At 40.8% G+C, this 25,320-nt stretch overlaps 1 protein-coding gene across 2 annotated transcripts in view; it reads right to left on the bottom strand.

Moving 5' to 3' along the window:
* Positions 1–25,320, bottom strand: part of usp34 (ubiquitin specific peptidase 34) — a 56,686-nt gene that overhangs the window by 7,858 nt on the left and 23,508 nt on the right. The window contains exons 15-66 of one of the 2 annotated variants that reach the window (XM_014340638.2): positions 24,885–25,099; positions 24,679–24,797; positions 24,424–24,551; positions 22,639–22,728; positions 22,362–22,457; positions 20,555–20,637; positions 19,839–19,993; positions 18,706–18,819; positions 18,509–18,608; positions 18,202–18,364; positions 17,953–18,079; positions 17,693–17,843; positions 17,498–17,598; positions 17,100–17,315; positions 15,858–15,983; positions 15,628–15,750; positions 14,940–15,023; positions 14,773–14,859; positions 14,446–14,646; positions 14,262–14,344; positions 14,125–14,165; positions 13,910–14,034; positions 13,153–13,305; positions 12,782–12,886; positions 12,562–12,617; positions 12,078–12,382; positions 11,081–11,244; positions 10,933–10,998; positions 10,571–10,717; positions 10,156–10,212; positions 9,858–9,935; positions 8,655–8,749; positions 8,396–8,568; positions 8,159–8,309; positions 7,975–8,053; positions 7,838–7,891; positions 7,654–7,749; positions 7,494–7,558; positions 7,328–7,403; positions 6,835–6,882; positions 6,636–6,701; positions 6,441–6,521; positions 5,779–5,864; positions 4,574–4,742; positions 4,296–4,370; positions 3,946–4,097; positions 3,692–3,845; positions 3,540–3,584; positions 3,214–3,318; positions 1,611–1,758; positions 570–874; positions 123–452 (exon numbers count right to left, since the gene is read on the bottom strand). In XM_014340638.2, coding sequence (XP_014196124.2) covers positions 123–452; positions 570–874; positions 1,611–1,758; positions 3,214–3,318; positions 3,540–3,584; positions 3,692–3,845; positions 3,946–4,097; positions 4,296–4,370; positions 4,574–4,742; positions 5,779–5,864; positions 6,441–6,521; positions 6,636–6,701; positions 6,835–6,882; positions 7,328–7,403; positions 7,494–7,558; positions 7,654–7,749; positions 7,838–7,891; positions 7,975–8,053; positions 8,159–8,309; positions 8,396–8,568; positions 8,655–8,749; positions 9,858–9,935; positions 10,156–10,212; positions 10,571–10,717; positions 10,933–10,998; positions 11,081–11,244; positions 12,078–12,382; positions 12,562–12,617; positions 12,782–12,886; positions 13,153–13,305; positions 13,910–14,034; positions 14,125–14,165; positions 14,262–14,344; positions 14,446–14,646; positions 14,773–14,859; positions 14,940–15,023; positions 15,628–15,750; positions 15,858–15,983; positions 17,100–17,315; positions 17,498–17,598; positions 17,693–17,843; positions 17,953–18,079; positions 18,202–18,364; positions 18,509–18,608; positions 18,706–18,819; positions 19,839–19,993; positions 20,555–20,637; positions 22,362–22,457; positions 22,639–22,728; positions 24,424–24,551; positions 24,679–24,797; positions 24,885–25,099 — 6,412 coding nt within the window. Of the gene's footprint in view, positions 1–122; positions 453–569; positions 875–1,610; positions 1,759–3,213; positions 3,319–3,539; positions 3,585–3,691; positions 3,846–3,945; positions 4,098–4,295; positions 4,371–4,573; positions 4,743–5,778; positions 5,865–6,440; positions 6,522–6,635; positions 6,702–6,834; positions 6,883–7,327; positions 7,404–7,493; positions 7,559–7,653; positions 7,750–7,837; positions 7,892–7,974; positions 8,054–8,158; positions 8,310–8,395; positions 8,569–8,654; positions 8,750–9,857; positions 9,936–10,155; positions 10,213–10,570; positions 10,718–10,932; positions 10,999–11,080; positions 11,245–12,077; positions 12,383–12,561; positions 12,657–12,781; positions 12,887–13,152; positions 13,306–13,909; positions 14,035–14,124; positions 14,166–14,261; positions 14,345–14,445; positions 14,647–14,772; positions 14,860–14,939; positions 15,024–15,627; positions 15,751–15,857; positions 15,984–17,099; positions 17,316–17,497; positions 17,599–17,692; positions 17,844–17,952; positions 18,080–18,201; positions 18,365–18,508; positions 18,609–18,705; positions 18,820–19,838; positions 19,994–20,554; positions 20,638–22,361; positions 22,458–22,638; positions 22,729–24,423; positions 24,552–24,678; positions 24,798–24,884; positions 25,100–25,320 lie in introns of both variants that reach the window. The other variant, XM_014340637.2, reaches the window with a different exon arrangement.

Here is a 25,320-nt window from a genome sequence, read left to right on the forward strand (position 1 = left end):
GACCGGCTTTAAAGGGTTAACAATTAAAGACTTCCTTTATGTTTTGCTTTTAGGTGGGGAATTTTCAAAGTGCTATGGACAATAAAGTCACATCACTGCTAGAAGTCTGACTGTCCTCTCACCCCTGGATACTGGCTGGCATGTGGAGTCAAGTTCTTGAAGGCCCACTGGATGTTTTGGTGTGATGCTAGTTGGCGGGTGAAAGCAGTCGACTGCTCGCAGCACATGCGCAGGATGCCATAGTAGGCAGGGAGCATGCCGCGGTTGAATAGCACCACCTCCTGGTCATCGTGGTCAGCCAAGATATAGTTGAAGGCAATGTTTTTGGTCACCACAGGGTTCTGCACCACTAGCCGGACGTTCTCCGGACAATCCACACAAACGTTGTACCAGAAGGACAGCAGTGCCTGCTTATTGTGGTTGGTTGCAATGGCTGGCTCTGACAGTTTCGGCTGAAAACATGAAAGAAAAAAGTTCTAAATTCCGCACCTAAGACTCGGACACGCACATTGAAGTGTACAATCGGTACAAATCTTTAAAAATATCTTTGCAGTCAAAGAAAGATGTACCTGGAAGAGGTTCCAGAGGTCCATGAAGTAGCCAGAGAACATGAGTTTCTCCGTCTTGGAGATGAGGCAGTAAGTCATGAAGCTGAAATACTGCACCAGTTTGGTAGTACCATGAACACTGGCATCCACATACAGCTTGGCACGTCCCAGCAGCCCTAGCAACAGGTTGTAGACCTGGTGGAGAACCACGGTGGTGTCAGGGGACAGTGGGAGCTCACGGGTCGGCAAGTGGAGGGAGCGTGTGGAGCGGAACATCTGTCGAAAGGAGTTGCTGGGGATGAGGGAGACCAGGAGGTATGCAGCAGCTAGAGGGAGAAGAGAGAGTTAACTGCTATGATAAACAAAGGACTACTGTGGCTGCAGTGGTACCTCATGTTAATTTAAACATGTTGTTTTTAAAGGTGGTCTTTTCATTATTGACAGAATGCTCTGCTCTTATTAAACAGGCTTGAGTTTTTTTGGACTTGAATGGTCTCATAGTTTGCAGATATTTTTTATGGTCATCTCAGACATCGCTCTGGTAGTCAATACAGAAGCCCAATCAGAAGAAATTTAGCTTACAGGGAGCTAAAACTGCTCATTTCGACAATGGATGAACTTAGTGCTGCAGCTACAGCCACTGTAAGACTAATGAGGAAATGTGAATCATGCAAATCTCTTTAACCATCGTTATTTAACCTTCATATTTAATCTTGAGATTCTTTTCTGTGAGAGCCCTGGCTATTTTAAGAAGCAGGTTACACTATTAGTAAAGTTCTATTTACATTAACAATAAAGGAAGAATGTATATCTATATAGTCAAAGTAAAAATTGGGTTGTGTACACTAAAGGGCTGTTTAATTTAATAATTAGCATTTTTTTTTTTAAAACTTAACGTTATATTTGTTTTGGCTTCTAAAGTTCTCAGTTTTCAGAATTTAATCCACCTTTTTAAACACTGGCACAATGTCTTTTCATTTGTAGTTGGTTAAACTCCCTGTTGAGTGTTTGTTTAAAAAGAACATGAAACTAAATACAATGAGACAATGCAGAGGCCCTTACACGTGCGGACTCGGGGATAGTTGTGTGCCAGCAGGAAGCGTTCGACCCAGTTCTCCATGTTCTGCAGCACCCAGCTGTGGGCCAGTTTGTTCCTGGGAGTCTGCACAGCCAGCCAGTCCAGACATTGGGATGGATTGTACTCAATCACCTGACAGGAGGCACACAGATGAGACAGCATATATTTAATAAAGACTTTATAAGCAGTATATTCATTTTAAAATGGCAATCCTAAACACTGACCTAATTTTTTCTGTTTGGTTTTATTGACTTTTGATCCTGCATGTGGTGCAAGTTTACTTTATTGATAAATAAGATGTAAACCAGTTGCAACTACATGTATGGATCTCATTCCATTCATCCATCTTCCACCACTTATCTAGGGCTGGGTCACAAGGGCAGTAGCCCAAGCAAAGAAACCCAGCAGCCCGTGTTCAAAGTCACATCCTCCAGCTCATCCAGGGGAACTCTCTCCAGGATGCCCTGGGCCTACACCTCAGGACCTTATCCTGGTAGGACATGCCCAAACCACCTCAGCTGGGTCCTTTCAATGTGGAAAAATCGTAACTCTATTCTGAGTGCCTTGCAAATGACTGAATTTCTCACCCCTCCTTGAGAGAAAGCACAGCCACCCTTTGGAGAGAATTCATTCCTGCTGCTTGTATCTGCAATCTCATTCATTTGGTCGTTATCCAACACTCATATAAGTGAGGGTGGGGACATAGATCAACCGATAAATCGGCAGTCTGTCAATCTCCTGCTATACTCTACTCTCACTCGTGAACCAGAAATACTTAAATTGATCTACTTAGTGCAGCAACTTGTCCCTGAGCCAGAGTGGGAATTCCACCCCTATCCAGCTGAGAACCATTGCCTCAATCTGCTATGAAATGCTTGGTGCAAGGTGGAAGCCCCAACCTGATGAAGCCAACAGAACCTCATCATCTGCAAAAACCAGAGCTGCGATTCCGCCATCTGGCTACGCCTAGAAATTAGGGGCAAAGGGCAGCCCGAGCAAAATCCCACACCCACTGAAAAGTACGAGTTATTGCCAGTAATGCAGATCAAGCTCTCGCTGCACTCGTACAGGGATCTAATAGCTCCTAAATATGAGCCAGACACCCACTATTCTGTAAGGACCTTGTACAGAAGCACCTGAGGGATGAGGCTCAAGTCTACAAAGCACGTGTAAACTCCCACATGACCCAGGTACATCTTTCTTTGACACATCCATGCATGGAATTATGGTTAAAAAACCCCAAATCATTAAAATAGTGATTTGGGGTTATAACAAAGCCAGAAACAGAAATTTTCTGAGCAACCTGAAATGTTGAAATGAACGTTGGAAGCAACTATTGAACTATAAACAAAGGAAACCATATTTTTATGCAGTATAGTTTTGTCCAGCCTAAAAGGATCAAATTTTGGCACAGCACCAAAATTATAACTAATATTATTTCTAGTAAATGACATTTGATCAACTTTTTGAAGACCTGTATTTAACAAAACCCAGAGAGGTTTTCTTTTGATAATGATAACTACATATTACATTAAATCCTTTTATTAGATCTAAACAAATGGAAAATATTAGTGTGTCAGTGTTTACCTCCCAGATCCTTTGGAGAATGTAGGAAGCAAAGGAAGGCATCCCCGGAGGTCCACCCGCAAACTCCATCAACATTGTTAGCAGCTTGAAGAAAGGATTGGCAGCCTAACAGAATTTAGGGGGGGTCATGAAAAATCATTTTTGTATCACTACACCACATTTTAAAATGGTTTATTAAGCGTTATTACAAAGGCAAGTTAACAAACGTGAATAGACAGAAGTTCAGTTTCCATCTATTCAGGAAAACAAAATGAACAAAGGCTAGATTCGATTGTTTTTTCAAATAAAGGTGATTTTAAGCCCAGTTTCATTTCTGTGGTGCTTACCTCAGGAGTCAGCTTTGCAATCGAGGTGAAGAGCATCGACACAATCTGCAGAGAGAAGCATTCAACATGAGAAAATTAAAATGGATGCATTTTACACTTGTATAGGTGGCAGTCATTGCAACATTTACTCAGTCCATTTCCTACAAACATACATGTTCAGCCAGCCGGTTATTATAGCGACAGAGGCTAAATATGAGGTTACAGGTCTGCCTGATGTTGATGCCATCTCTGATGTGCTGGAAGAGGAAAGGGAAGCCCTTCCCTCCAGTCAGCGCTGCCATGTCGCTCTGGGACAGAGTCAGATGTCTGGACAGAGAGGAGAGGAGAACGCAGTGGCTGCTTGAATGCTTAATTCTAATGAGAATGAATCTAAACAGAAAAATGCATGCATGTTGTATACTCGCACCTCTCAGAGCGAGACTGCTCCACCAGCAGAGCAATGAGTGCGATCATCTTCTCCAAAGCTGCAGGACGATATTTTTCTTCAGCCAGAGACAAGATGTCTTCTTCCTCGTCCTCCTCCTCTCCTTCCTCCTCTGACAGCACCTCTACCTGAGGCTGAGAAGGACGTTGGTTAGGTCCTTCTTATAATTAGGTCATGTCTTCTAAACACAACATAACTACAGGCTGGGTGTCACTTCATTTAAAAAAGACAAATAATATTACAAAGAAACAGAACCATTCAGATTAAATCTCTCTTTGATAATATTACTGTAAATAAATGAGTTGTGAAATATAAGCAGTGTGTAAGCTTACATTCTCAGGGCCTTTTGTTCCCATGTAGAAATGCACCATGATAGAAATAGCTTGTAGTGACAACAAGAACTGACTCTGTGGACACAAAACACAAAAAATATTAATCGTTTTTAACAAGGAAGGGGAAAAATAACCAAACCACATTTATGAAAGGACTCAAAATCATGCTGTGTCAACTGTTAGCTGAGAAGAAAGACCCAAAGAAAAAGCAAAATAGTGTCAGGTTTCTTTTTTTTTTTTTCACACTAAGTGATTTCAGGCTGCAAAACTCAATTTACCTCCTCCTCGCCCATCTTGGCAAACTCATACAGAAAAGCGAAGTACTCAGTCAGGTGTTTGCTGTGAGGCTTGACGCCGTGCTCCATGATAGAGAGGAGGGTCTTAACAAAGCGAGTGACACAGGACCGGCTGCCGATATCCTCCACTGGCCCATCCATGTCGTCAGAGCTGAACAGACACAGGAGTAGAGGTATCTAATGACACATCTAAACTCTTTAGTTCATGTGGAGCCACAAGTTTTTTTCTCAGAGTCTAGTGTGGCACAGACACTGAGTGACACATAGCTCCTGCTTGGATCTGTGTGGCCATCTGATTTCACAGACACAACACTGTGTTTGTGCTGCACACCTTGCATGGCAAAAATGTACCACATGAGATTTAAGTGGGTTGTGTTGCTAAGCAATAAAGATAGCAGGGATGAACTGTAAAATTCTGGGCCAGTGTTTTAAGCAACAGTGTGGTCGATTTTTTTTCTCATTTTTGCTTTATTTGATCTTTATCCCAGTAGGAAAAGAAGTAAAATAAACAAAACGATACAATCTTAAAGGCTTTCGGTTCCTTCCGAAAAGCGAGAAGAGGTTTTTGAATGACATTAACGCTATGTCAGCCTATTATACAGGGAGGCACTAGTCCCTCCTGACATGGGTGTCACTTAGCCAGCCTGTAAGGCATAATTTAGCCATTTCAATCAGCTGTGTTGGATCAAGGACACATCTAAAACCTGCAGGACACCGGCCTTTGAGGCCCAGAGTTCCCCCACCCCTGCTGTAATGTCTGGCGTAATGGCATTTAAGCTTCTGATGAAGTCTCGCAGGAGGCAGTCTCATAGTGAGACACGAAATGAATGCTATGAAAGAGAACTATCAGTGTACATTCAGTACCGGTGCACGAATCGTCATAGGAGCGCACTTGCTGCCAAATGCAGTCATCCAGTTGGTCAGATCTATTATTTGGATAATAATAATAATAATAATAATAATAATAATAATAATAATAATAATAATAATAATAATTCGTCTAGTGAATTTACATGAACAGCTACATTAAGAATGGTTTAGTTGAAAACTATTTTTAATGCACAAAATATTTGCACAGACTTTGCATGTTCGGTGTGAAAAGGCCTTAATGGAAGACTTTGAGACTCCTAATCTTGGAGAAAATGTTTTGATCAGGGAAACCTGTCCCACAATAATGAGTGACATACCCATCCTCCATGCCAGGCTGCAGGTAGAGATGAGCATGAACTGGCCGCAACCTCTGGATAACGTGAATACACAACCTCTGGAACATCTGGAAGACAACAAATTAAAACAAGAAAATTTACATTTAAAAGTCAATTTAAAGACAAACTTCCACTGACAATAAGTTCAGAATGACGTAAAAAGAGTTACAATATATCTATAAACATTGGGGAAAAAATAAAATATAAGTACTTTTGAGTCGTTTTGGTGTAGTACTGTCTCCTCCACCTCAATCTAACCCTTTTCTTAGAATCACACATCTGCCTGTGTCTTCGTTCACTACATAAATGAACCTTCTGTTTTTTTCCTCTTTAACTCCTGCCTGGGATCGAATGTATCCACTGTCCCATATGTGCACATGTCTAAACATTCTCAGTCTTGCCTGTCTAGTTTTCTAATCTTCCACTACGTCGAGCTCTGCCTGTCTTTTAGGTCAGAGCCACCTTCTCCAAACCATACATCCTTTCACTCTTGCTGCTATCCTTCCGTCGTGCCACATCATTTTTTCCCCTTTAGCTACACAATTAGTATTTTTGAGCACATTAGTCCAGTTTCAGTATTGTGAATGTTGTTGTTTTTTGAGGTTTGTTTTGTGTACAGTGATGTTTTATGACTTGTCCCTGACCTGTCTGACAATCTGATTGGGACACTTTATTAGGATCTGCATCGGCCACCAGTTGTCATCAGCCATCCGGTCTAAAAACCACTGAAACAGAAAAATAATGATCAAAGGTTGTGCAAAAAAAAAGAAAAAAGTTTATTCACAGTATCCATTTACTTTGCTGTAATCACCAGAATAAAAAAGGTTTAAAACTCAAACCTCGCAGGCGGCCTGGCTGTTGTTGAACTGTTTGGTCAGCAGTTCAATCCACTGCAGCATGGTGGGCTGGAGGTAGCAGAGCAGAAAGGATTAACAGTCTATCAGTAACTTCCTTCCTCCTCCCCTTTCTTTCCACTTATCTTTACAAATTAACAACACTCAGAAAATGATAACAGTGATAAGGATGAGTGTGTATCACCTTCTCCTTGGAGTGAATGAAAGTCTCAAGGACAAAGGATGTGCTGAGCTGCAAATGAAAGGGGAAAAAACAACAGTAGAAAAGCACGTTTTAGTTAAACTAATTAGCATTGCAAATCAGTGACATCACGCAGCATGGTATAAATATTTTTAGAAAATGCGGTCAGTTAGAAAATAGATTAAAATAACATCTTTCTGAGTAAAAGATGCAGAAACTTTTACCCATTTTCATTTTCTAGATTGGGCTTCAGCCAGCTGTTATTCCAGCGTGTTTTATCCAAAACCCAAAGTAGCTAGGAAGTAGCTAGTTTCCTTATTTTAAGAGAGAACTGTTCCATTTTTAGTACTTTTGTAATAGTAAAGTAAAAACAAAAAAGTCTTTGTATTTTAAAAAGTAATTCGCACAATTACAGTTTATACATTTTCTCAAAAATCCAGGTTTCAAGTCAATAAAAGCCAGAAAATAATAGCTAAATGCTTGTATTACTTCTCACCTTGGCAGTCATGAGGGAGACAGCTTTGGGGTCTGGCAGGGTGCTGGGGATGCTGCTGCAGAGCTGCCACATGAAGCTGAAACAATGACAAGTCGTGCCATTGAGTGAGTAGTGATCAAAAAGGCCAATAAGATGTGACCAAAAATACAAACTGATTTATGCTCACCCAAAGTAGGTGTGTTCAAATATGTTTTTATCCTGCAGAAACTGCATGTTGTCGTGCCAAATCCACTGAAAGAGAGAGTTGGACATTTAAATGAGGGATTTAATAGGAGTAATGCACAGAGATCTGCTACGTTTAAAAGAAAAAAAAGCACAGTCAGTACCTCAAGTAGATCAGGAGAGACATCAAAACTAAAGTCCTTCCCATTGTCGTCCTCCGGTTCCACTCTCTTGTAGAAGAGCATGTAGGCACTGTGTGTCTGCAAGTTTGATTATCATTTCATTGTTACCTTCTGGATCAAACACAGAGGATAAAAACTACAAAAATGGACCAGAAATTCTCCTCACCTTCTCAAAGGAGAAGTCCATAAACTTGTCAGTGACAGAGTCGTAGGTTTTAGTCTAAAAGATAAATAAAGTAGGTGAAATTAGAGATTACACGTGGAATTAAGTGGTAGTATTTATCTTGCAACTCTCGCTCATACCGTCATCTCTCCACCAAAGCACTCAGAGGCCAGCTGAGCTGAGTCAAAGGGTTTTACCTCTGCATCATTGAAAAGGTACCTGGAGGACAAGATAAACCTTTGAGATGGTGGCGTCCTATGACACTCACTCACTTTTTGGGTTTAAAGACTGATTATTAAAACTTTAATATGCATCATCCATCACCATTTATTGTTCTTGTAGGCATGGGGGTTGACAATGTCCCGGATGAAGCTGTAGTAATGGCCGCCATCTGCTGTGCCCGTGTGCACAGTGACGCCAATGAGGTCATACTCATAGCTCTCTGTGACCTTTGCTTCACCCTCCTCTCGAAAACCTGAGGCCCATGGAAGGCAACACTTCAAGAGTCAATTACAATCATCAATACACAATAAATGTCCGACTGGGTGAACAGAAACTAACCCTCTTTGCGCTCCCCTTTGCCCATGAGGAAATCCTCAGTGTAAGGCGTCATGTCGAGGCGCAGGGGGAAGGAGAAGTGGGTGTTGACCTTCTCCTTCATCATGGTCACCATGTTAAAGGTGTATCTCATTGTGTTGAAGCTCAGGATGCGAGGCAGTTTCTTAAAGCAGGCCCTGTGTAAAGAGACACAGTGAGACATGGTGAGACACTGTGTTGAGAGAGGGGCATTATTTTTTCCAGGATTTTAAATCGTTCTAACCTTTTCTCTGCGCGGACCTTCTTTCCACACTGTGAGCAGGTGTACATGTTGTCACCCTCCAGGGTGTCTTTGATGGTCACTTCATCCAGAGACTCCTGAGGAAAGATAACAAAGCACAAATACATCAAAGAAGGAAAAGTCTGCAGTGCACTTTGGTTTAGAGAACAAAAGACAAAAGTTTGTGTTTTCTCTCTTAGTTGGTAAAAGATGCATGTGACATCACTCCTTGTTGAGCAATGGCTTTTTCTAAACCCTCAAGATGACAGTGACCTCCTGACCCAGTATGAACCTTCCAGATCCCTCAGGTCATCTGGATCCGGTCTTTTATCAGTTCCCAGAGTCAGAACCAGACACTGGAGAAGCTGCATTCAGCTTTTATGCTCCTTATATCTGGAACAAACTCCCAGAAAGCCTCAGATCAGCTGAAACACTCAGTTTATTTAAATCCAGGTTGAAGACTCACCTGTTCTCAGCTGCATTTGAATAAAGCACCAAATCCACACATTTTAAGCTTAAATTTCAAAACTTACATTTAACTACTGATTTTATCTATTTCTGTTTATCTGTATTTTATTACTGTTTTGTTGTGTTTATTTTGATTTTATGTTTACTGATTTTACTTGTTTGTTTATGTTTTGATTTTTTACTGTTTTTTGTTGTTTGAAGTGGGTTTAGAGCTCTGGGTAGCTCCCCAGCGGGTCTAGACTGGGTCTAGAGAGTATTTTAAATTCAGGGAATTTAAAATAGAAAGTAGCTCGTCCACAGAAGGACTGGTAGCTCCCCTTACGATAAGGGTTCAGATCGCGCGAACAGGTGTGAAATGTGTGTGTTTAGTTAGTTATGTTTGCTTGTTTTAATCAATTTTAAATCATGCTTTTTATTTGTTTTTGTTTCTAATGTCTCTGTAAAGCACTTTGAATCACCTTGTTGTTGAATTGTGCTATACAAATAAATTTGCCTTGCCTTTTTTATTCTAATGAGTATCATTTACATACAAGATTTCTGTATATAAAAAAACAAAACAAACAAAGTAATTTTTGAAAACGTAAACATTTATGCTGGCAAAGAGAAAAGACAGGACTGCACTTTTCAGAACCATTGTGGTTTGTGCAGGACTGTTTATGTGGCAGAGGTTGATCTCCACTGAAGCTGTAAGAATCACAGGTGAGCTTCAAACTTGCGTAACATTTTCGCCCCACTCACATAGATGTTCTTCATGTCTGCCACCTGACATCTGACTGTGTAGAACTCCTCTGCAGTCTGACTGACATGGTCACAGTCCTGTGGGAGACACAGAACAGTGAGAAAAAACAATGGCAGAAAATGTGCCTCAGTCTGTGGAACCCTCAACTCATCTACTGTAACCTTTGTAGTTTTAAAAATAACTACATTTTGTGTGAGGTATTAAAATAAACACGAAATTCAGCTGTGCTTTGTTGTTCTCAAAACAGTTTTCCTTCAATTTAATATTCCTCCTTTCAAAATCAATTCCCGCACTCACCAGAGACACCACATTGTTGGTGATGACACCTCCAAACAGAGTCTTCACTGTGTTTTTCTGTCAACGTAGATAATTAAGATACATCAGCTTGTTAATCATCTTTAACATGTACTATGATGCCTGAACTATTACTCATGCTCTTAAAATTATCTTTAACATTGCATAATATTTGTGGTCATCATTTGTATAATAACAACATCTTATTTGGATATGTACTTTTTATACAAACAATCTACTTCTTAATATGTATAGTGCTATAGAGAGATTATTGTGATTTTCTGAATGGCAGAGATGAACACTAAAGGTTTTATGAAGATCAGTAATAAGTGGCACCTGCTCCAATCTGGAAATTAGTGTTTGAATCCTTTAAAGCATTAAATATATAATTTGTGTGTATGTAAAGATGTATGCTCACCAGCTCCTGGGACATCTCTTCTATCTTGGTGATGAGGTCGGTGAAGAACTCTGTCATGTCTTTCTGCTCGCCGGTGTTAAGAGGCTGTTTGTCCATGGTGTAGGTTTTACAAAATGGCCGGGGGTTGTATGCTTTTCTCTCACTCTCCTGAAAACACACAGATTAACACAGATAATCCATCTCACCAAACCTTCTGATTTTGCCGTCTGTGGTGCTCAGAAAAAAAGTCCAATCGTCCAGATCTTCAGAAACTGAACGGGTGTTAAAAGTTACTCTACTAGTGACTGTAGTTTTAAACAAATATGACTGAGACAGAAGGGAAGGACTAAAAGGACAGCAGAGGTAATAAAATCAAAACTCACCATGAGATATGTGAACATCTTCTGCAGCTCCAGCAGTGTTGTCTTGTGTTTGATATCTTCAGCGTACTGCACGCAAACACAGAGGGTGAGGACCTGTGTGCCATTTGAATTTTAATGACGTTATTGTAACAATCTTTCAGATACTGACCTTGGCAGTGAAGACAGCCTGGCGGGCCTCAGGGATCATATAGAGCTGCTGAATGGTAGAGGCCAGGTAGCATGTTGCTCCCAGGTTGGTCAGACCCACGAAGCGGCACTCAGCCCGGACGTCGTCATGGGGCCAGTAGTCCCACTTGTATGGAGCATGAGAGCCTAGAAGCAAAAGATTAAAAGAAAGTTTGAGTTCTGTGTCACACCTGTCCTTTTATTAAATTATTCAAACTGGCAGTTGCATTATTGCAGGGGTGTCAAACTCAAATACACAGTGGGCCAAAACTGGAACAAAGTCGCGGGCTAACGTTAATATTTATTGAAACAATTATTTCCTCCAGATATAAGAATGAATCTTTTCTTATGGACCAAAGTTTTGCTGAAAAACTGAATATGGAACAAGCAAAGCTTAATACTAAAAATATATATATTAGCTGTATAATACCAGTAGGCCAGCTCAGTCATTTGGTGTGGCTTCGCGGGCCAAATGTAATTAGGCTGCGGGCCAAAGTCTGACACCTATGTATTATTGGGTTGCAAATGGAATTTCCAACTCACCCAAAACCTTTTCCGACATAATTACAGATGGCCTTAAAACAAACTAAACTTGGAGAACAGTCGGGTAATCTGGTTGTTAAAGCTATGATTAAAATTAGGCATGGTGTAAAAACATATCTAAAATTAAGTTTAAAATAATGATAGGATTCTGCACTTCTGTAGAGCTTTGTAGTTTCAGCTCATAGTGCTCTTTAAAACTCTTTCACAACAAAAAGTGTCCCAGTCTCTTCAGCATTAGTCCCAATTGTGGGTCAATGTCTTGTAGAAGAAGACTGGATTCACTGTGGCAAAGCTTACATCGAGTCAGATCACTGACCTAGAGGACTACTGACAGAGTGTAGCTTGCATATACAGACAGAAACACAGTACACAGAAGTAAAATAAACTACAGAAAGAGCACTACCAAATAAAAGTAATCAAAAAGTGAAGCTCTTCACCCTGCATGTGCTGAGACATGACCCAATTATGGAGCAGCCGATAGTTTTCTACCGAGCCCTTCACCGTCTCCACCAACAGATCATAGGCGGCGGCCCTTGCAGCGTGGGACTTGCACTTGGGCTGAGCACGGTCAACCAGACTGGGGAGGAGGAAGAGGAGGTTGTAGACATCCCTCAGAAACTCCTGCCCCTCACGGGAGAACTTAAAAGGAGGCTTGTGTTTGAGGACGCTGGTGGCAAGACGAAGGAGCCCTGTCAGGCCATCGTCTTCGATTGTTCCATCTTGTTGGTCCAAGATCTCACGGCTGGAAGTGAAAGAGTTATGTTTACATCAAAGCAGTATCAATTGTAGAAATTTGCCATTTGGTTTAATTTTAAAAGCCACTGCCATCAGTAATATTGTCAGCATGAACTTTCAGCAAAATGCAAACATCCTTTAAATCTTTGTATACTGAGCATAAAATTCCGTTTGTGACAATCAGACCTCCTAATGCAGTCGGCAAGATGTCGGGCAAGAGCATCCAGGTCCAGCAGGGTGGTCTGCATCGAGCCGGCCAGCGACAGAGAGGGAGAGACCTTCTGTGAGTTCAAACAGATCAATACTAGCAGCAGCTCAATACAAAAATCAAAACGTTACTACAAACTCAAATCTACTAAATCAACAGGTTGGTATGATCATCAGCATTGTGGTTTGACGTTCCCACCTGGCTCGCATCTTTAACGTGGATGTTATCGATGAGTTTGCAGAGCAGCCAGAAGTATTCCTTACAGCCCGTCCTTAACAGAGGCTCCTCTTCATAGTCTTCGACCTGCAAATATAAATGCACAGTTACTGCTTAAGAACATCCCAATGAAACGTTAATTCATCAACTCTTAAAGTCTCATGATGTGATCTAATAGAGTGCATGTCAGGTTCTGCTGCATTAAACCAATGTGAGAAACAAGGCTTAGTAGAAACAAACCAGATTCAAAGTAGCAAAGGTCAAACTGAGTCCAACGTTGCCTCTGAGGAGTACTGACAAGCGTACCGCTTCCAGTACTTTAGGAGGCTGAGCTACTTGAGTGTGAGACCTACCCTTAGTGGTTTGAGGGCCTGGGCGTCAGGCAGGAACTTGAGCAGTGTGGAGGCGGCGAGCAGCAGGAAGGATCTGTTGATGGACTCTCCTCCCTCCAGACCTGACAGAGACAACTTGTACAGGCCATTACATGCCTCGTGTCTCACTGCCGGCTACAAAGAAAAACAACACACCTCAACAAAATGATGATAAAGCGAAGCATACTGACATGCTGATTAAACGACTAAAGTCTGAACCACAATTGTAAAAATTCCCAACTGGCTCTTGCTTGTGCTCTACTGCCCTGCTGCTAATACGGCGAGGACCCGACAGAAGTATGAAACAAACTTGAAGCATTCAGGTATCACAAACAACTGAATTGCATAAATTATCCTCAAAGAAATGTGAACTTGTCGCCCTCATCAGGCTGTAATAGTAATTACAAAAACAACTGAATTGAGTGTTATAAAGATTTCTAAAACCAGTCTGGAACAAAATTCACGAACATTTTAACAGGTGTGACTGGGACCAGTTTAGATGTGAATGATTTTTAAAGTCCACCTGAGGATTCTTTAACACTCATCAAGGATTAATATTTTTGACACCCATTGTCCCGATAAAATGCTATTGAGAGCTCAAGAAAGCACAAAAAATGATCCATCTATACGGTCATACAACATCACAAGGAAGAACAAGACCATTAAGAAAACTTCTACCTTTTTATGGAGTAAATTAATATCTCTTGACTTGTGATGGAGCTGTGGATGTTAGACTCACCTCAGGAATCAGGAGGGTGAGTTTTTTCAGCCAGTCGTGCAGGTGGTCGCTGTCAGCCAGACTGGATTTCACTGTTGAAGAGCAGTGAGCCCAGCTCACCAGCAGCCACATGGAATAGTGAGTCACTGTGGGTAAAACATTACTGTCACACTCCACCAGCTTACTTCTTTTAACATTTTTAGCATGATCACCGTCTGAAAACGTAAAATCCTTACCTTCGTGTCGGGACCTGTGGTCAGACTGAGCCTTCAGAACTCTGCAAACAAAAACAAACAAAAACAACAACAAACATGTCAACTATGCTGTCCATTTAAAAGTAAAGAACACATTTTTGAGCTTTTGTATGGCAAACCTGTGTGCAAGGTTGTCGTAAGTGTAGGCCACATTGATTAGTCGCTGGATCAGGTTGGTGCCTTGAACAAGGCTGAGGAACACCTGCGAACAGACAGAAGAGCCGATGATAAAGATCCAGAAGTCAGAAACGTCCTGTTGGCAGTTTCTGCTACAAAGCATTACAAGTCAGCTGGAATAGTTACTTCAGTCAGTCGAGGGATGTGCAGGCCTTTGCCATGATCTACAGTGGATTTGCGCGATTTGCCTGGCCATGCCCTTTTACGTTGGCTGTCAGAGAGGCCCGACCAGGAGAAGACATCGTGGTAGGCTAAATCCAAGTCTGCAGGGTCTACAGCAAACTGGCAGATCAGCTTCAGCAGGCAGGCCAGACAGTCCAGCAGCCACTATAGATAAAAGGACATCAAACCAAACACTTACTTATATTAGTCTGTCCAATAATATGCTCATAAAATACATCTACTATCTACTGAAAATGTAGAAAATGACAAAGGTAGACTAAACTGTCTCACCACTGTCCAGGATTCTTGGTCTTTGGGTTCGAGGATGCCCGAATTAAAAATTTCCAAAAGCAGCTGTAAACCTCCAGATGAAACAAACTAAAGAAGAAGAAGACAATTAAAGCCAGGACTGAGAGGAATTTGATTTCCATCCTGCTTGAGTTAGTGTTGTGCTGTACCTTGCAGCTCCAGGTGTTTTTGCTGTTTTCTATCTGATCCTCACTGGAGTCGTCCGAGTCTGGATACAGGTCACTATAGCTGCCCTGGGAACGAACAAGCAAGAAGTAAAATAGTAATACTGTCACTAACACAATTTTACGTTTTTGAAACGATGATGCCAAGTTCTCCATGAAACATGCATTGCACTGTAAAAGTATCGTTATTTATGGAATGTTTTTAATGCCGGCTTTAGTCCAAATAGGGGGAAAGAAACTACCCAAACTTTTCTGGATTTAAGGGCCAATTACTTTTTTACGTAAGTCTTGTATAGCTTTTTTCCCTTCAAAAATGAACTCATGATTTAAAATTTTATTTTTATATTTTCGTGGGTTATCTTTTTTATCAATCTGAAAAATTTAAGTGTGACAAATATTTAAAGAAAGGGGCAAAAACTTTTTCACTGTACTGTACAGAGCACCCAGCATATTGATTTTAGTGACTTTACATTTAAATATATTTGGCATTACAAGTTGTACCTCAATTTAAAAAACAAAAGTGTCTACAGTCAGACTATAGTCGCAGTAATGGTGCTACCACTTAGTTAATTTGTTTTAACTCGACTCGTGTCCCTATATTAACATCTACAGATTCCACACTTGGCAGCGGATCCTGCGGACAGAAAGAGGCCATCAATCCTTTCTGTCTTACTGTTGACTCTCTGTGGATGCGTCGATTGGGCTTTCCCAGAGCCTCGATGATCTCTAGAGCATACAGCAGCTTGTGAGGACTTTTAATCCTCAGCAGCTCCTTCCAACACAGACCCTCGCCATTCTTCAGACAAAATAAAAACACAAAATTAAAAGCAAATTTAGTTATTCTATGTTTGTGCGATCAACAACAAACTCTTGAAGAGCCCTTATTTAAACAGGATGACTGACCGTATCATCTGAGATGTTCTGGAAGGCCTGCAACATTTTGGGACAGGTGGGAAGCAGCATGAGCAGCTCCCAAACTCGACGAGACAAATTCTCTGCGTGAAGGTGAAGCTCCTCGCATCGTGCGCTCTGGTTTAACAACAAAACAAAACTTTAGTTAGCAGGGATGTTCCTGGTGACTGTCTTGATGCTCATCCAGGTAAGTAAATCCCTAAAGGTTGATTCTATTCATCTGGACGTAGCGTTCTCAGTGGGAGAAAGGTTTCGTCACTCATCGAAGTGACTGAGTGAACAATGGGCTGTCAGTTCAGTTCCTTGATCATTAATATGCAAATTGTCATCACCATTGATCAACAAGCACAGATCAAAGACCTTGAATATCATTCACAGAGAGTTGGGGAATGGCTGCAATGGCTGGTGATTAATTTACTTGCAGATTAAACAGAATTTATGTCAAGTAGTCTGCGAGAACTGAAAGAAAATAGCCAAAACTGAGTACAGCCCTCATGGACAAAGTTAGGAAAGGACATATTCAAGAGCCTTAAGAAATCAATGATTCTGATCTTCCAAAATCAAACAGTGTTTTAACATTTTGTTATTTGTTATTTTATAAACACATCTGTACTGAATTTGGTTATGCTTTGTTCCAGTTAAATGCTTTTATATCATTTCACGTTTGTCAGTTTATGTAATTTCTCCTGAACACCTACATGCAACGGTTCATTTTTTCAGCCAAAGAACTGTCGAACCCGTCTTACTTTCAAATTTGTCTGTTTACAACTTCCTGTCACAGAAACACGCTGACAATGCTGCCTTCAGGCGATGGAGTAACCAAGGATGACACCAGTGAGTAGTAGGTGGCAACATAACATCTTAGACAACATGGTGTTGTGCATTAATTAAATACAAATAAATAGTCTAGCATATTTCTAATACTAAGGCAAGAAATGTTAACCATTTTGCATACTTGAGGCATCTCTCTTACCCACAAATGTAGTTATACATGTGGATGAACATGACTGTGAACATCAACTAACGTACATCAAAGGTACACCTTAAAACAGTTTTCTGTGTTTCAGTGACCTCACCTCTCAAACTGGGTTTCAGTTCATACCTGCTCTTTTGCATTATTACATGTGGTCTAATATTATACCTAGTAAATACAATTTTCCATACATTTTAGCCAATATAACAGCCATATGATGTATACATCCCTTCAGGAGTTCTTCCATAACTAATACCCACCTCTGGGCTCTCCTGGACCTTCTCTGTGTTTGGGCTGGGTGGTTTGAAGCAAGCCAGCATCTCCAGCAGGTCGAAGAGTGTGGTGAGATGTGGCTCCTGAAGGAGCAGTAGCATAGGAATGTGCTCTTTCTGAGGAGGTGGAAGACAGGAGGCAGGCAATTGGATGCCCTCGCCCTTCCTCTCCCTCCGCGGAGCTCCCAGAGACACAAATACCATCTGGGATCAGATAAGAAGATGGTTCATAAAACTCATCTGCACTGAACAAATGTACGTAATCAAAATTTACATGATTAGACAACAACGTTAAAAGATGTAAAACAATCTTTCAGACTTGAGCTGAACTGCAGTCTGTCCTACTGTTGGCCGTTTCTTATACAGAAGAGAAGTCAAACTGTTACCTGCATGTCTTTAAAACCCAGCTCATGCAGAGTCTTCTCATCATAGTCTGTGGTGAGTTCATGACCAGAAGAGATCATCCTGACCGGTCCCATCAAACCACCTGCAGAACACGAGACAACATTTCACTAACAGACTCACTCACACATTTACACACAAACAAAAGCAAGGGAGAATATTTTATGGAGGGAGCTGACCTGGGAAGTCTCCTGGCTGCCGGCCACTCTGGCCAAATTCCTGCAGCTGAGCCTGATGGTTCATCTGCTCCTTCTGCAGGTTCTCGTACCAGTGGGTCACCTCAGCTCGCAGGTCAGCTACTTGGTCACTGGGATACATCTCAATGGTCATCTGCAGAAATATGTAATGGGTAGTGGGGTCCAAACATTTGACTTGTACTGTAGAAGCACATTATAAGTATTTATGCAATAAGACTTATTTGCTTTTAATAAAGTGTCACCTTGTCAGGCAGGCCGGCGGGCTGACAGACGATCCTAAGAGGTAGAGACTGTTTGTCACTCAAAGCTTTAAGGTGGCTGCTGATTCCCGTCCCCTCGATCTGCCACTGTCGCAGGTGGTAAGCAAACCTGCCACAGACCAGAGACGAAACGATGTGCTGCAATACTGTTTGTTTGCTTTTTTTTTTCCCCATATAAAATGATTTTGACCACTGAGTTTTTCATAATGTAAACATTCCAGGTGTGTGTACCTGCGCCGGAACGCCTCCAGGTGTGTTTTGAGCATGAGCAACCCCCTCTCAATGCTGGTCAGACTGGAGTGGGCATCCTTCTCCAAGTTGGCAGAAGCCATCAGGAGGCTCTCCATACATTTCCTTATGAACTCTTGTTCCTTCTCCAGTCCTGTTTTACCAGCTGGAGACACACAAAAGTAGAATTAATAGATTAAGATCAGCAATTTTTCAAAGTCTTCTTGTTCTTATTGGTACGGAAGAATAAAAACAACAATTTCATAACAAAGCATATGACTTCATCATAGTGCAGTGAGTAAAAACTGACCATTGATGTAGTAGGAGTTGATGTACTGTATAGCAGCGCGGCTGATATCAGCAGATTGAGCTCTCAGAGCGATCCCCCACAGCTGGTCCATCCCACACAGCTGGCGGCACAGACATTCCTCAATTAAGCATCTACTCAAATGTGTCTGAAGACAACATGTCTGATTACGAGCATCACATGCTTTTGTTTCCATTTACCTCACAGCTAGAGGCATTGTCCAGTGCAGTAGTGGCAAGCCGGGCCAGGTTACAGAGGTGCTGAAAGAGGTTGAGGCCTGTCATGCTGATAGTCTCTGGTTTCAGCTGTGGCATCTGGAGACACACAGTGACATTAACAAACACAAAGTAGTCAACATCAACACACGGCTGCTGCTCGTCTGAAGCTGCCCAGAGGGTCGTGATTGTGCTCCACCCCAGCTGAGTTTAAACCCATCCAGTTGAATAAACGTATGAGAAATAGTCTGATAAATTCTGTTCCTGTTTTTTTTATTTATTATTTATTTCCAGCTCTAAACTGTAAACCTGAGGCTACAGTCCCACACACTTACACAAATCCCTATTCTAATGAGGACATGCATATGATCTTTCTTTTAGTATTTAGGTATGAACACAAAGCGAAGATGGGAAAAAAAGCACAAAGAGACTTTAAAGGAATCGCCACTGTAGAAACATGAAGAGGTAGGAACAGTGGCTGCAGCCTGACTGCTCATCACTGCTTTTGTTACCCGTTGAAGTTCAGGGGCTGGCTGCTGGGCTGGGCTCTAACATCACTTTGTTCTTTTGACTAGCTTAGCATTAGCATGCTGTCTGTGTAAGTGGTTGCAAAGAGCTGAAGTTGTGTTAGCAACACATCATGCTCTTGTCCTCTTGTGTAACATTTCCACCCTGTAGACTGCCATACTATATGCACAACTACAGACAAACTTAAAAAAAAAATCTAGCACAAGTGCAAATGGAGCTGATAAGAGAGCTCGATAGCCAGGCAGACTAACAGATCGCAGAAATTGAACTAGAAGAGAACCAGTTCTTGTAGAGAACCTGTATAGTGAAACCAAGAAAAGAAAAGAAAATCTTAATGCTATGATTCTTTTCCAACTGAAAAATTTTCTGCCAATTTAACGTTGCACAGCACAGGAAATAAAGGGTATTTTGTCAAACATTTAAGAGATTTATGGAATTTAATTTATGCCACAAGTTGTACACGAAACGGGCACAGCTTTTTGCCCCGTCCCTCCACTTTGGCTGTGGAACTATAGATAATTCCACAGCCAGTCTTATTCATTACCCATGGGACACCCATAAAATTCTATAATCCACGGTCTTGTTACTACCTTCTCCAGGAAGAGATGTTTGTAGGTCTCCATGCCCATAGCATGCTGGTCTTTGCTGCGGACCTGGTTGAGGAACCAGTGCAACGCATCATCGTAACATTCAGCGTCCTCCACCAGACAGTGCCACAGAATGTCCACTTGCTCCAGACTCAGTCCTGACAAATCCAAACACCAAAATAATTACAAACTAGAGTTCAGCGATGTCAAACGCAGACCGGGTTCATATAACGCAGACCACTTTTCCCCCTTATCTTTGGGCTTTTGGCCATAATTATCATACATAAGAGGCTAAGAGCTTCTAAAGGGGATTAAAAGGTAAGAGACACATTTTCTTTTATTACACATAAACACGCTAAAAAGGTGGATAATTTTAGAGATCCCCAATGTAAAATGAAAGAACCCAACAAGAAAGGCTCAGAAATCAAGACTGAAATGCAAAGTGCTAAGGACCACGAAACTTTAAGAAAACACTTCACTCCTTTAAATCTTTTTCCCCTCTTTTGGGGTGTAAAATATTCCTCAAGAAGTGAATGGTGTGGTGTGGAAACACAGCAGAGATCAGGGTTATGTTATGAAAACCACAGCTGTTATTTTACTAAAGCATAATATGGACACCTCAACCTCTGTGCAACTCTCTGGATAGGTGCATGTCTTTTAAAAGCATCTTAGTTCACAGAGAATATTACTGTAGTACATAAATGGTATCGGAATCTTACTGAAGTGGTCGGGAGATCCCAGTGTGGAAAAGACACAGGTAAGGAACTGCAGACGGACCTGGACCTCTGCACTGTGACTGTACCTGCACAACACAGACGAGTTATGTGTCAACAGTGAAGAAAGTGAACTGATGTCTGAAGATCACAGTTTGCAGAAGCTTCCAACTGCTCTCTCAGAAGTATTGACACCAAGCACACTTCTGCTAACGCAGTCTTTGAGATGCATGTGTAAATAATTTAAATGAACAGTGGCTGCTATCATGGGCACTCCAGAAATATCACACTAGTGGGCAATTACAGTGTCATTAAAGGTTAAAGCAGGTTAAATAACTGCACACAAGGGAACATTAAGCAAAGCAATCAAATGGAACTAAAGAGGTGTTATGCAGATAATGTGAAGATAAAAATGAATTTGCTGGTGGACAGAATCATGAGACGCATCTTTGTTTTCCAAAAAGCAAAAACTCAAACACTTGAATAGTCTCAACGAGGAATTGTAACACTGATGCTCTCACAACAAAAACTGAAATTTTTAATTGGGTACAGGAATTCCACTGTCAGCATGATTTTTCTGAGGAGTGACTTTAGTGTCCAATTCTTCCTAAATGTGGAATTATCAGGTGCAAGCTGCTTTGTTTTCTAGCCATAATTAAGAGAATAAAACTGACTCAGAAAGCTGACAAATTACAAACAAGAAATGATAAACAATGCTTCCTTTTTCAGTTTAACTTAAATAAATGAACTAAGGTCAACCAATTTTTAAAAAAAAGTGTGCATATATGAGTCTCTTCATTTTAATAAAGAAGAGAAAGTATTCAATGACTACTAAAGTAATGTGGCCTAAAGAACTTCATAGAAAGGTAAAAGTCATTATTAACAACTGCAAAATCAAGCGTCCCGTTAAGTACAGTTATAGACTCAAGAAGTTTATTGTTATTTCGTAGTGTTACCCAGCCTGAAACGAAATACTGTTTGTCACCAGCTTCTACAGTGCAAAAAGCACTACAGTTTAAAAAGAGCAGTAAAAGAGGCAGTAATGAATTGCAACAACAGTTATGGATAAGGAAAGAACATAAAATCTAAGTTTTAAAACAAACTCAAGTCACATTTGTCCGGGTAGTCAGCAGTCCTTTCATGGAAGGGGGTGGTTAAATTAGGTAGTGTGTGTGTGTGTGTGGAAAGCGAATATTTAGTATGACCAACTTTATTCTTCACAGCCTGAACTCATAATTTCTTTAAGTCATCATGAGGAAAATTTCTCCAGGCTTCTTGAACCACATTGAAAGGTCTTCTTCTGTTGTTCTTTATCACACTGTTGACAGTACCGTTTTCTCTTGTCTTCCAAATCTCCAGTTTCCCCAACATATATAAAGTTTCCAGCTAATAGCAGTTTGTGAATCAACTTGTTGGTGCAAAAGTGATATTTTATTCTTGTCATACTATCATGTTGGGCCTTTTTTGTAGATTCAACTGAAGAAATGAGAACAAATAATGTGCTTTTCTAACAGACAATTTGATACGAAGTTGTCTGTAAAGCCGACTTCACACCTTGAATTACAGCAGGTGCTGCTGTTTTGCTTGAATTATTTATATGTCAGTGGTAAGTGACTTAACTTGTTTCTGGACAGGAACAAAGATGGGATTGAGTGAAAAAGCAACCAAAGAATTTCAGAAAGACTGGAGAAGCTCAGGGAACACTTTAAAAAGAATTACGAGTCCAGCTTCTTGCAAGCAAAATATAAAGAAATAAAGGGAGACTCAATATTCTGTAGTGTCGATATGTAGTAGTGGTGTAAGACAGACTCACAGTGCAAATTTGTGCCGGTGTTCTCTGACTTCTTGGATGTAGTGTTGCAGGTTGTCGAAAAACAGTTTCATCATGTGCAGCTCCTTTTCAGCCCACCTGACAGAACCAACAACCAAATCAGTGCAAGGCTCACAAAACAAAACACTTCAATACTCATATTTCTATTTTTTTCAGAAAGACTCAAATATTTTGTCTCAGCTTTGATGAGTCATGTAATTGTATCTGAAACTCCATATGGTATTTGACTTTTGCACTCTGAAGAAGTGGTATAACTTACATGGTGATCCAATGAGTGTCATAGCTGGAGCCGAATTGCTGGAAAGTGCCAAAAAGTTTAGGGAGTAGACGCAAGGAAACCACAACTGACCTGAGAGAAGAGAAGAAGACAGAGTCCAGTTTTTCAAGATTCCCAAACGAGAATAATTACAAAAATAAATAAGATGAACATTTTAAATGCTCAAGAAATGATTATCTGGTGTTGATAAATCAGTAGTTTATCTATGCACAGGAAGCTACAACATGCAACCCTTTTTATGTGTGCACTGCAAGAACAGGTGCCTACCAATTATTCATTTTCAATTAGAGCTGGGCGATAGAACGATAACGATATGTATCGCGATATAACTTTTACTCGATAGAGAAATTAAGCTATCGCGATAGACCTCGCCGCTCGTCCTCTTAAAATAAAAAAATTAAATAAAAAAAAAGGTCAGCCAATCCAAATTAAGTAGCGCAGAGCCGAACCAATCACAGCCGCAGCGTCACGTCGCGTGACTTGTTACGTACAGCACAAGTGCCAAGCCGCACGTGTGTTTGTTTGGGAAGCAGCCAGCGGGTAATGGAGGAAATGAGTGTGCCGACTAGAAAAATCAACCGAGCGTGACCGAAGAGAAAACAGATGATGGTTCCAATGCCGGAGAGATTGTCAACGGAAGAGCCATAGAAGTTCCGTAGTGTGAAGGTATTTCGGCTATTTCAAGTCTGACAAAAAACAGAGTAGCGTGCACTGTAAATTGTGCCGAAAGCAAGTCTGGAAATACAATAAACTGGTGCATGCGTCACACTGTGCGCCACGTTATTGTTTCGGTGAAATGAATTTCTACAATACTGTTAATTCTACTCTCTGCAGTGTTTAAATGCTTACATATACACACAGTTACTGTCCTCCACACATACGACTCGGTTCTGCTTCTATGCCCCAGCTTTGTTTACTTTTTCCCACCGAGGCTTCTAGACTTCTGATTGGCCAACATTTCTGCACGGTTAGGAATCTAGCGCCACCTGCTGCTTTGGCATGTTCATAGCAGCGTTTTCCTTCATTTCTGCCTTTATGTGTGGACGGGATTATTTTTTAAAACGAAAACGGAAAATCTCCGTTTTCAAAAATACCCGTGTACGTGTGGACGTAGCCTCAGTCTCTGACTGGAAGCGCTAATTCGTCATTCGGCTTTTGTCAGACTAAAGTAACTGTTAAAACTGTTTGAAAAGCTCAGCTATACAACAAGGAGAGATTGAGAATTTCCTTTTAGTTCTCAGTTTATTTGATATTGACAAAAGTTAGTCAGTTTTGTCTGTTCTTCTGTAAAACAAACTAAGATTTATTTTTAGAATTAATATTTTGTTTCTAAGTGGAATTGACAGTTTAGTCTGTTTCGTTTGTTCTATTTTGAAACTTAAACGCTTTAGCGGCTGCCTTTTGTGTAGTTTGCAATATTTGCCTTTATTTATCTGAAAAAGTCTCATGTTCCTTAAGTACATCTACCCTGTTGAACTTATTATGGGAAATAAATATTTAAATAAAAACAAGCTGCTGATTATTTCACATTTTACTTGTGAGCAACGGCACATTTAAATCTTACAAATATAGTTATTTGGCTTATATCGTGATAGATATCGTTATCGCCTGAAATGAAAAAAAACATATCGTGATATGAAAAAATCTCATATCGCCCAGCTCTATTTTCAATACATTCAATCAGAGATAAGTCCTAAACATCATAAGCGTGTTGCATTTATACATTTATGCACCAATTTAAAACATAAATAAAGAGGTCACTCTTACCGGTGATGGGCCAAGTTGTCAAGGCAACCCTCGATAAAGCGCATTCGAATCTGTCTGTCAGTGAACCAGCAGACCAGCGAGCACAGCAGTTTCTCAGCTTCATTGATAAGACCTTCAGAGAGATGAATCTAAACACACAAGCAAATTATAAAATGAATTTTACACAATCCTACTGAAGCTAGCTGAAGCACCATCTATCAACTCTGAACATAAAGCATTGTCTATAAGGAAATATTGGAGAAGTGGAAGTCGTACCGCATCTTCATCTTGTACCAGGTCCCAGAGCAGAGTGTTGCCCTTCTTACAAACATTATCCAAGTTGATGTCAGTCACAGCGTGGCTGCTGGAGTACTGATGTTTATGAACAGCTGGACCTGAGGGGATAAAGAGCATTCACATGGTCAGATTTACTATTATTATTGTTATAAATTAAACTGTCCTAGTTCCATAGTGTGGCCCACCTTGCACCAGATGCTCATGGTAAATGGAGGCCAAGTTGGGAAGGTGCTGCTGCAGGTGGGAGCTGAGCTCAGCATGGGAGTTTATCTGGACTAGCTCCTCCTCACAGCCCGATTCCTCCCCGTCAAAATCAGCCATGTTCTTCTCTGACTTCGCACTGACCTGAGAGCTGCTGCAGCTAACGTCATCAGCACTCAGCATGTCCTCCACCATGGGTCTGAGGGAGGAAATTAGGGTTTATAGATCAAGGATAGACTGACAGGTACATTTAAAAGAGAAAAAACAAAAACACTAACATGTATAACTACAGAGAGTTTCCTAGCACAGATGAAATTTGTGATTTTAGACAAATATGCAAAATAAACACCGCAGTCAATAAAATGTTTTACATCTAAAACCAGCTTTAATACTACAATATGTGCTGGACATAAGCTGTAC

Source organism: Haplochromis burtoni, unplaced genomic scaffold (assembly GCF_018398535.1).
Source record: "Haplochromis burtoni strain Fernald_Lab_line unplaced genomic scaffold, NCSU_Asbu1 Contig_389, whole genome shotgun sequence".
Taxonomy (NCBI): Eukaryota; Metazoa; Chordata; class Actinopteri; order Cichliformes; family Cichlidae; genus Haplochromis; species Haplochromis burtoni.